This window comes from Zalophus californianus, chromosome 9 (assembly GCF_009762305.2).
Source record: "Zalophus californianus isolate mZalCal1 chromosome 9, mZalCal1.pri.v2, whole genome shotgun sequence".
Classification (NCBI taxonomy): domain Eukaryota; kingdom Metazoa; phylum Chordata; class Mammalia; order Carnivora; family Otariidae; genus Zalophus; species Zalophus californianus.
This window is the reverse complement of record NC_045603.1, coordinates 100,278,755-100,290,793: the sequence shown is the minus strand read 5'-3', so window position 1 is coordinate 100,290,793 and position 12,039 is coordinate 100,278,755. Positions and strand designations below refer to the sequence as shown.

The window sequence follows — 12,039 nt, the reverse complement described above, 5'->3', positions numbered from 1 at the left end:
ACAAATGGCTAACAGACACATGAAAAAATGTTCAACATCGCTAGCCATCAGGGAAATGCAAATCAAAACCACAATGACATACTATCTTACACCAGTTAGAATGGCAAAATTTAACAAGTTACACCAGTTAGAATGGCAAAATTTAACAAAACAGGAAACAACAAATTGTTGTTGGCGAGGATGTGGAAAAAGGGGAACCCTCTTACACTGTTGGTGGGAATGCAAGCTGGTACAGCCACTCTGGAAAACAGTATGGAGGTTCCTCAAGATGTTAAAAATAGACTTACCCTACGACCCAGCAATTGCACTACTGGGTATTTACCCCAATGATACAGATGTAGTGAAAAGAAGGGACACATACACCTCAATGCAATGTTCACAATAGCCAAGCGGTGGAAGGAGCTGAGATGCCCTTCAACAGATAAATGGATAAAGAAGCTGTGGTTCATACATACAATGGAATATTTCTCAGCCATCAGAAAGGATGAATACCCACCATTTGTATCGACATGGATGGAACTGGAGGAGATTATGCTAAGTGAAGTAAGTCAAGCAGAGAAAGACAATTATCATATGGTTCCACTCATATGTGGAACATAAGGAATAGTGCAGAGCACCACAGGGGAAGGAGGGAAAACAGAATGGGAAGAAATCAGAGAGGGAGACAAACCATGAGGGACTCTGGACTCTGGGAAACAAACTGAGGGTTACCGAGGGGAGGGGGTCGGGGGATGGGGTAACCGGGGGATGGGTATTAAGGAGGGCATGTGTTATGATGACCACTGGTTGTTATACACAACTGATGAATCATTGAACACTACATCAAAAACTAATGATGTTATCCTATGACCCAGCAATTGCACTTCTGGGTATTTACCCCAAAGACACAGATGTAGTGAAATGAAGGGCCATGTGCACCCCAGTGTTCATAGCAGCAATGTCCGCAATAGCCAGACTGTGGAAAGAGCTGAGATGCCCTTCACCAGATGAATGGATAAAGAAGATGTGGTCTATATATACAATGGAATATTACTCAGCCATCAGAAAGGATGAATGCCCAACTTTTACATCAACATGGATGGGACTGGAGGAGATTATGCTAAGTGAAATAAGTCAAGCAGAGAAAGTCAATTATCATATGGTTTCACTTATTTGTGGATCATAAGGAATAGAATGGAGGACATTAGGAGAAGGAAGGGAAAAATGGGGGGGGATTGGAGGGAGAGATGAACCATGAGAGACTATGGACTCTGAGAAACAAACTGAGGGTTTTAGGGGGGGTGGGGGGATGGGTTAGCCCGGTGCTGGGTATTAAGGAGGGCACGTACTGCATGGAGCACTGGGTGTTATATGCAAACAATGAATCATGGAACACTACATCAAAAACTAATGATGTACTATATGTTGGTTAACTGAACATAATAATAAAAAATAAGACAGACAAAGACAAATATTACATGATTTCCCTTATATGTGGAATCTAAAAAACAAATAAACAAACAAACAAAAACCAAAGAGACTCTTAAATACAGAGAACAAACTGGGGGTTGCCAGAGGGAAGGAGGTTGGAGGATGGGCAAAACTGGTGAAAGAGATTAAAAGGTACAAAGTCCTAGTTATAAAGTCATGGAGATGAAAAGTCCAGCATAGGGAATATAATCAATAACACTGTAATAACCTTGTATGGTGAAAGATGGTGACTACGCTTATGTGCACTGAGTAATGTACAGAATTGTAAAGTTACTACTTTGCACACCTGAAACTGATATAGTGTGTGTTGACTATATTCCATAATAATACATTTAAAAAATACTGTAACAAAAAAATGGGCAGAAGATCTGAATAGACATTTTTTGAAAGAAGACAGATTGCCAACAGGCACATAAAAAGATGCTCAATATTACTAATTATCAGGAAAAAGCAAATCAAAACCACAATAAAATATCACCTCACACCTGTCAGAATGGCTATCATAAAAAAGGCAAGAAATAACAAGTGTTGGAGAAGATGTGGAGAAAAAGAAGTCCTCATACACTGTTGGTGGAAACGTAAATTGGTGCAGCCACTGTGGCAAATAGTACGGAGATTTTTCAAAAAATTAAAAGTAGAACTATCATATGATCCAGCAATTTCACTTCTGGGTATTTATCTGTACAAAACCACAAATTTGAAAAGCTCTATGTACCTCTATGTTCATTGCAGCATTTTTTACAGTAGCCAAGATGTGGAAACAACCCAAGTGTCCTTTGACAGATAAATGGATAAAGAAGGTATGGGCCATGTGTGTGTGTGTGTGTGTGTGTGTGTGTGTGTGTGTGTGTGTGTGTGTGTGTGTGTGTGTGTGTGTGTGTGTGTGTGTGTGCGCGCGCGCGCGCGCGCGCGCGCGCGCACGCGTAATGGAATACTCCTCAGCCATAAAAAAGGAGAAAATCTTGCCAGTTGTGACAACTTGAGGGTGGACCTTGAGGGTGTTATGCTAAGTGAAATAAGTCAGATAGAGAAAGACAAATACTGTATGATTTCACTTATGTGTGGAATTAAAAAAAAACACACACAAACAAAAAACCCCAAACTCATAGACAGAGAACAGACTGGTGGTTACCAGAGGGAAACTGGGTTAGGGGTGAGTGAAATGGGTCAAGAGCTAAACTGTGGGGTAACTAGACCTTTGGTGATGATCACTTTGTAATATATACAGATATCGAATTATAATGTAGCCCTGAAACAGATATACAGGCATACGTGTTTTATTGTGTTTTGCTTATTGCACTTTGCAGATACTGCGTTTTTTACAAAGTGAAGGTTTGTGACAACCCTGCATCAAGTGAGTCCATTGCTGCTATTTTTCCAACAGCATTTGCTCACTCTGGGTCTCTGGGTCATATTTTGACAATTCTTGCAATATTTCAAACATTTTCATTCTTATATTTGTTGTAGTGATCTTGACTAGTGATTATATTTGCTAAGAGCTCAGATGATGGTTAGCATTTTTAGCAAGAAAGCATTTTTTAAATTTAAGTATGCACTTTTTTTTAAAGAAATAATGCTATCACACACTTAATTGACTACAGTATGGTATAAACATAACTTCTATATGCACTGGGAAACCAAAAAATTCATTTGACTTTGCTTTATTGCAGTGGTCTGGAACAGAACCCACAATGCTTTTGAGGTCTGCCTGTAAAGTTATATACCAATTTTACCAGACACATGCACAATTCTCTTCAGTAAGCAGTTCCAAGCCCTCGTGGGGAGGAGCAAGGAGTTAGAAGGCACGCACTTACCTTTATCAGTAATAACAGTGATAAGTTGATTTCCCATCTGCCTTATTCTTTAGTTTTACTTCTCAATTGATTCAGAACTTAGAGTAAGGGGAAGAGGGATGTTATTTATTGAATCCTGTCAAATCTCCAACACTTCCTAGACAACCAGCTGAGAGAGTAATGACAAGTTTGAAAGGGTATACACCTAGATCTTTACCCTAACCTCCCACCCCCTCAATACATTGCCGGGATGCCTCCCAGCAGCTCCTTCTCATTCTTAAGGCAATATGCTGTCCTATCCAAATTTCATCCTGAGGCCCAGACCTTTATCTGACTCTTTTGCTAAGTCTCTTAGAGGTTTTTTATCTGTGCATTCCCACCAATATATGCAGAAAAAAGAATCAGATTTGATTTGTCACATATCACACACATATGATAAATCAATATCACATATTTATATGTGTGTATATATATATAAACTTATTCCTCTTTTTCCCCTTTGATATGCCTCTTACTGGGCAAAATCCAATTTTACTTTAACCATTATCTCTGCCAAGAGGCATCTTCAAATTCTCACTGTCCTCCTCCTACTCTTCTTGTAGCTGTCTTCCCATTCAGAAAAAAACAGAACTTAAAACCCTAATTAACCCTTAATAAATCTCCCCAAATTCCTCTGACTCTACTTCCTTACCTTCTCCTGGATTCCTTCGTCGTCACCAGCAAAGTACAAAATAGGGACATTGAGTTCAGAGGAAGCTACCCACTGAAGTACGGCTCGGAGTTGCTTGTTCTGAACTGTATCACTTAGGCTATGATTGCTGACAATCACTTTGGGTGCTGCACATCCTTCAGGGGGCTGTCCTGATATACCTCTCAATTCATTATGGATAGCTTGATAGGCATTCTGCAGGAGAGTCTCTGCTGTCCCTGTGCCCTTGACTGGTAAGCACGCATATAAACTATCTGGGAAGGCTGAAGTTGGCCTGCTCGCATCCCCAGACTTATCATCTCCCAGCTCCGCCAAGGGAGAGTCACAGGACTTGGCAATAATGAGACATAACTTCATCACTGAGTCCATCAGATGTTCTACCATTTGCCCATTCATGTGGCCATCTAGCTGGCTAGCAACCATCTTGGTCAGCCCAGCAAAGGTACCACCAGCCTCACTGCCTTCACTTAATTTGATGGGAGAAGGGGTTACAGGTCTTTCACACTGGTGGCTATATTGTTCCTTAATTTGCTGTTCTGGCACCTTGGGTTCAGGGCTACGGTCACTCTTGAAGATGGTCTCACCAAGCAAATTCCGGATGAAGTTAAAGAAAACATTCATTAGATCCTTCTTTTCTGCTTCTTCTTGGTCACCTCCCATTTGAGGAGACTTAGGGCGGGACTCATCAGAAACTACAGGGGACTTGTTGGCAGGCAAGTTGGTGCTGCCAGCAGCTTCAAGGAAGCTCTGTGTATCCATGCTTCCTCCCTGGGCCAGGTGGTATTGAATCAGAAGTAAGGCAGATACGATCAGGTCCTTGGCCCAGGAGTCTGAATCACACATAAAATTCTCAGGTTTCTCTTGGTGATGCATAGGGGGGCTGAGGTTGCAAGTATCCAAAGGATATCCCAGAGGAGTGTCTGGTACAGGCTTGTACTGTTTGTTGGGAGCTGTAAATGTTGCTCTTTGGAAACCTGGAGATCTTCCTTCTTTTTGATTTTTATGCCAAAATGTCAATCCCTCTTTGACAAGGTGTTCACCCAGAGTTTCAGCACAAGACTTCTCCTTCTCTGGTTTGGATGCAGGACAGTACATTTCCCCCCTCAATTTACCTTCAGATTTCATGGTTGCAAAGTTTACATTTCGGTTTTTAGGGTCACCCATTCCTTTCATGGAGACAAGGGAGTAACTCTCAGACTTGTCCTTAGTTTTCCTGATATTTTCAGGGGGTTTCTTTGCAAACATTACAGTGTATAGCTTACTCAGCATGGCATCCATGATATCTGTGGCCTTCTGGCTTCCATGAGAGAATAAACTTCTTTTTACAGCTGAGACAAAGTCTGAATCAGTCATGAGGGTCCCTGTGACATTGTGGAGGTTCTTCATGAAGGAATCAATAAGATCTGAGACGACCTCTTTTGCATGCTTGAGCAGTACCTTCTTTAGCAGAATGGTGGCAATGGTTGTGTCTTTCACTTGGATCCTCAGTGTCTTCATGATGGAAACCATCATATCAGATACCACACTGTTAGCATAGGTCATGATCCCTTGACTAACAGAAGCTGTAAAGTCATCAGGTCTTTCTTGCCCTCTGAACATCCTTCTCTCCTCAGGTAAGGACCTTCCACCCTCTTTGGCATCACCTGCATTATGAGATTCAAACACCTCCTTGTAGAAGAAAGACTTCTTAGAAGCAGGCTTATCATCTGGACCCTTGCTTTCCTTGGTGCTCTCCTTGATCTTCAGAGTGGTCTTATATTTCAAATTTGGGGGACTCTGTAATGATCCTGAGGCTCTGTCACCAGAGCCTGGAGCCTTATCTGAGGTAGCATTCTTGGAACATGCAGAGACAGTCTCATTCACCAGTTCTGATGCCACCATACTCAAGCTTTTGTTGGGTGTGGGCTCATCTCCCATGTACAATGACTGATGGACACATTTGTTTTCAGAACCATTTATCCTCTCATTGATCTCCTTACGGGCCATGGCTATGACTAGATTTGTGAGGCGATTAGCATAGAAAGAAACTTCATCTACTGAATTCCCATTACTGAGATGGACACTGGCACCCTGGATGGGGTTCTCTCTGTGAGTCATCTCAAAGTGCAATCGTCCTGGACTGCCCTTGGTGGTGGTATTGTAATAGTCCACAGAGAAACCCTTGCAGGGGTCTCCTAAGTCACTCATTTCCCTGCCCAGTGAGGGTTCTCCAGGCTTGAACTTAACATCTTGGAACCCTGCTGTGCTTCTTTCCAAGTCTCTGCGGAGCCAGCTGAGCACTCTGATAGGATCAGTTGAGGCTTCCTTAAAAACAGACAAGGATTCATCCGACTATAACAAAGTAAAGACACTGGACATTCAGGACAACCTCAAAGATTTCGTTACAAAAATGCTCACCTTTCTCAAGCCTTAACTGTGGTATCATCACAATAAAAGTAACCAACATTTACCTAGGTACTTAGTATGTATCAGGCACTGTTCCAAGTATATTAAGATTATTATCTCACTTAGCAGTATTCTTTAAAAAAAGATTTTGTTTATTAGAGAAAGAGAGAGAGAGAGAGAGAGAGAGCACGCTCATGAGTGAGGGGGAGGGACAGAGCGAGAGGGAGAAGCAGACTCCCTGCAGAGCAGGGCTCTATCTCAGGACCCTGAGATCATGACCTGAGCCAAAGGGAGATGCTTAACTGACTAAGCCACCCAGGCACCCCTCACTTAACATTATTCTTGCAATAAACTTAAATATTAGCTCTCTTATTATCCACATTTTACAGAGGAAGGGACTGAAGAAAGGAGAGATCTAGTTAGTTACTTATCTGAGGTTATACAGTTAATCACTGATGGAGCAGGAGTTCCAACCCAGGCAGTCTGACTCTAGAGCCCTGCTCTCAGCCACTACATGATATTGCTTTTAATAATATATATCCTTAAGATCTGACAGTCATCTGTTATGTAGCAGAGTCAGCATTTGAACTGAATCTGATTTTTCTTTTTTTTTAAAGATTGTATTTATTTATTTGAGAGATAGAGAGCATGAGAGGGAAGAGGGTCAGAGGGAGAAGCAGACTCCTTGCTGAGCAGGGAACCCAATGCGGGACTCGATCCTGGGACTCCAGGATCAAGACCTGAGCTGAAGACAGTCGCTTAACCAACTGAGCCACCCAGGCGCCCATGAATCCGATTTTTCTTATATTTATATTACTTGCTATTTTCTATGGCTTATCTGTTTTTATTTAGATCTCTTATTAAAACTATAGTTTTTAAAAAATTAGAGAATTCAAGGACAATTGTGCATAATTAATCACTTTGCCGGGCTACACAAGCACAGTATTGATATGTTAAATGGCTTCCAATGAACTATTTGATATCACTTAAGTGAACAATCTAATTTTTAATTGAGGAGTTAATATCTGTGGACAATTTATTAGTTTTGAATGAATACAGATTCTTTAATGAATACTAGCTGTAATAAGCACATATATGTATTTTTACATTTACATATTACAATCTATAATTTTCACTTGAACATAGGCTAAATTAAGTATGTGAAAGTGTCCTATTTACTATCAAATGTAAAGGAGTACTGTCATTATATTAATGTCTATCTAGGAATGACTGCAAGTATTGCCCATCTTTAAAGAATAATTTGGCACTTTAATTACCAAGTATCACATAAGTTACTAGCTACTATTTCTTAAATACTTGTGTTTGCCAGGCACTGTGCTCAGTGCTTTACACACATTATTTCACTTAATCCTCATATACAGCCTCATAATACACGGAGGTATTACTGTTCTGGTTTCATAGATGAGAAAACTGTGGCTTAGAGAAGTTACATAAATTGGCTAGTATCTCACAGCTGCCACATGATGGAATTTAGTATTCAAATCCAGTTCTGACTCTAGAATTGGCTCCCCACACCTTCAGTACACTGCTATGTTTGGATGACTTGGAAAGAAGAGAAAAGCAGTTCTATCAGTCTGCTATGGGGCTTGTTTAAGCTGTCTGTGGGCCATCGTGCTTGGTGCAAAGTTCTCCTAAATGGTTCTCCTAATTTGAATAATAGCTAAAACTTCACACTTTAGTGGAAAACTATGCATAAGCTATACCACAGTCTTCCACATTTTCTGATTCTGATTCTCTTGTAGCTATGTTACAACTCTGTAGATAACTGATAGCAATGTAATATAATTCTTGTTTATACATGTTAATTCTGACCAGAGAAAGTTCCACTGTAGAAAAGGTCAGTTTTGCCCGCATTTGCACATTCACTTCAATATTCCTGATCTACATATGTGGTTCTTTTCTTTGATTCTCCTTTGAACCTCACCAGTCTCTTGTTAATGATTAAAGCATTTAATGAATTTATTTTAATTTAATTAGTTTCAGAAATTTAATTAATTGAATTAATTATAAGAAAATTAGAGAAATAGAAAAATTAGAAAAATAGGGAGATAATTAATTAATTAATTTTAAGTAGGCTCCATATCCAGCATGGAGTCAAATGTGGGGCTTGAACTCTCAACTGTGAGATCAAGACCTGAGCTAAGAGCAAGAGTCCAATACTTAATGGACTGAGCCACCCAGTCTGAGCCCCACCATGAGTTTTGTCATTATTTCACCTTCTCTGAAAATAATCTTTTAACAGGTTTGGAAGTCTCTGCCAAGATGTCCAGCAGATTCACCTAACTGAGACAAATATCATCTTGAGGGAAGTATACCAGGTGCATCTTTCCTTTGACCCCAGAGGTGAATCCAAGGTGGCAACAGAACTTTGCATTCTGTTTTTTCTAGTTTTAATTTTTCTCTGTACTAACTTTGCTTTTGGTGTTCATTTTGGTTCCTTGATGGCCAATAACTGTTGGTGGCAGTGGTGATCAAGAATTTGGTTTTATTGTTTAACCATTTGGTGATCTCTTTAATGGATTAATTGTTTATAGAGATCTATTCTCTGTTGGGTAAGAGACAATGGAAAATTTGTTTTGCTAGTATTTTTTGCCCATCTCAAGCTCAAAGCAATTAAGAATTTTGTGCCCACTGAGAAGTAGAAGAGTTCTTTGATTTCTGGACAGGTGAGTCTTGTGTTTCTGTGTTTACTTTTGATACATGGTTGAAAGTTTATTATTTTTTTTTTTGGAGATTTAATTGACATATAACATATTAGTGTCAGGTATACAATATGATTCAATATTTGTACATATTGCAAAATGATCACCACAATAAGTCTAGTTAATATCTTTCACCACACCATAGTTCAAGATTATTTTTTCTTGTAATGAGAACTTTTAAGATCTATTCTCTTTGCAACTTTCAAATATACAATACAGTAATAACAACTATTGTCACTATGCTGTACATTAAATTCCCAGGACTTATTTCTTTTATAGCTTGAAGTTTATACCTTTTGACTCTCTCAACTCACTTTGCTCACTCTCATACCACCCACCCCTGGCAACCACCTATCTGTTCTCTGTATCTAAGAGTTTTCCTTTTTAAGACTCTACATATAAGTGAGATCACACAGTATTTTGTCCTTCTCTGTCTGACTTATTTCACTTAGCTTAATACCCTTTAGGTCCATCCATGTTATTACAAAAGGCAAGCTTCCTTCTTTTTATGGTTGGATAATATTCTATTATGTATATATACCACATTTTCTCTATTAATTTATCCATGGATGGACACTTAGGTTGCTTCCATGTCTTGGCTATTGTGAATAATGCTGAAATAAACATAGGGTGCAGTTATCACTTCAAAATAGTGATTTTGTTTCCTTCAGATATACAGTTGGAAGTGGAACTGCTGAATCATATGGTAATTATTGTTAATTTTAATAATTTCCTCATGTGATTGCAATTAGTATTAAATGAGATAATATGCACAAAATCTGTACTCTTATAGTGATGTATAAAAGATAATACTACTTAAATATTTCAAATTAAGATTAGATTTCAGAAAAGGTAAGATAAGAGTAAGAGAAGTCAATAAACTTGATTTTTAGGAAATGCAGTGGAACATAGTTAACCATTTGTGGGAATACTAGGAAATAAAACTTGACCATATATCTATGGGGAAGTAGTGCTCTGGGTGAAAAGAGACATGCTGGAAGACAGTATGGCTAGGGATGCGTACTGTGATTCATTCCTGTGGGAGGTACGGGGAAACTACTTTCTGAATTTCTGTGATGAATTTTTTTAAAAATTATTTTTCTGAACCAAAGATCAGTAACAAGTGGGAAATTCTTTTTTTTTTTAAGCTTTTATTTATTTATTTGACAGAGAGAGAAAGTGAGGACAAGCATGGGGAGCAGCAAGCAGAGAGACAAGCAGGCTCCCAATTGAGCAGGGAGGCCAATGCAAGGCTTGATCCCAGGACCCTGGGGATGATGACCTGTGCTGAAGGTGGACTCTTAACTGACTGAGCCACCCAGGCACCCCCAAGTGGGAAATTCATTTTGGACATAATTCAGCTTTAAGAAGAAGTTTTAGGAAGAAGTTTTTAGGAGAGCTGCCTATAAGCATGTCTGAGAAAGAGACAGAGAAAGGGTGGTGGAGTCAGAGCAGAGACTGCATTCGAGAAATGGAAAATCAGGTTTGGATATACAAATTATCTACCATGATGGCCCTCTACTGTAGAGGTGATTTAGGGATTTAGGGTAGGTGATGTGTAATACAAACTACCTGCATAATTCAATATGTATATAGTGTCTGTATACAATATACTGTACCAGATACTGTGGGACATGTAAAAGATGAAAGAAATATGATCTTTGCCTTCTGGAAGAATAAAATCTACTGTAGAGACAAAATATGAACACAAATGTTACTACATACTTTGTTATCAGTGAAAATAATAAAAAGAGATACGTTGAATGTTACAAAAAGGACAGATAATTTTGGGTGGGTGACTAGAAAAAGTAGTGGCATTTGAGATGGACTTCTAAACATTTTGATAGTCAGATATAACAGGGTGGGCATTACTGGCAACAAAATGACACAAGCAAAATATATTATTTGGGATAATGCTAGTTATAAATCACATAGCCCTGAAGTATTAGTGGTATAAGAAAATAGAGCTTTATTTGTCAATCACCTTGTTTAGAGAGGACATTCAATGAGCAGCTTTCTTTGCAGTGACTTGGGGACTTAAGCTCTGCTTTTGCATGGTTTCACTCTTCCCTTGGGCCTCAAAACCCATTCTTCAAGTATATGAGGAACAATCAAGATCACAGAGAACTGAATGGGAGACTTTCACGGTCCAGACCTGACAGTATCAAACATCATTTTTACCGCTATCCCATTTGTCTTTGTCTTTTGAAAGCTTGATTATAATGTGTTTCAGCATGGGTCTCTTTGAGTTCATCTTTGTTGGAGTTTGTTGAACTTCTTGGATATTTATATTCATGGCTTTCATTGGATTTGCAAAGCTTTAAGCCTTTATTTCTTCCTATATCCTCTCTGCCCTTTCTCTTTCTCTTCTCCTACTGAGATTCCCACAATGTGTTGTGTTTGCCTCATGGTGTCCCACAGGTCCCTTTGGCTCTGTTCACTTTTCTTCGATCTTTTTTCTTTCTGTTCCTTAGAGATGTTAATTTTCATTGTCCTCTTCAAGTTTGCTGATTCCTTCTTCTGCCTGCTCAAATATGCCTTCAAATTCCTTTAGTGAAATTTTCATTTCTTTTATTATACTTCTCATCTGCATAATTTCTTCTAGGTTATCTCTAGGTTTTCTATCTCTTTATTGATATTTGCATTTTGTTCATACATTGTTTTCTCAGCTTTCTCCACATCTTTCTTTTAGTTCTTTGAACATCTTTAAGACAGTTGTTTTTTGTCTGTTTTGTTTTTAAGATTTTATTTTTATTTTCTTTATTTGAGAGGCAGAAAGAATGCAAGAGAGAGCATGAGTGGGGGGAGGGGCAGAGGGAGAGGGAGAAGCAGGCTCCGATGTGAGGCTTGATCCAAGGACTCTGGGACCACGACCTGAGCTGAAGGCTGATGCTTAACTCACTGACCCACCCAGGTGCTCCAAGTTTTTATGTCTTTGTCTAGTGGATCTGCCATCAGG

At 39.2% G+C, this 12,039-nt stretch overlaps 1 protein-coding gene across 4 annotated transcripts in view; it reads right to left on the bottom strand.

Moving 5' to 3' along the window:
* Positions 1-12,039, bottom strand: part of AKAP3 (A-kinase anchoring protein 3) — a 36,835-nt gene that overhangs the window by 14,528 nt on the left and 10,268 nt on the right. For 2 of the 4 annotated variants that reach the window (XM_027595104.2, XM_027595103.2), the window contains one exon: positions 3,955-6,303. In XM_027595104.2, the coding sequence (XP_027450905.1) occupies positions 3,955-6,303 (2,349 nt within the window). Of the gene's footprint in view, positions 1-3,284; positions 3,433-3,954; positions 6,304-12,039 lie in introns of all 4 variants that reach the window. The other 2 variants (XR_003520074.2, XM_027595106.2) reach the window with 2 other exon arrangements.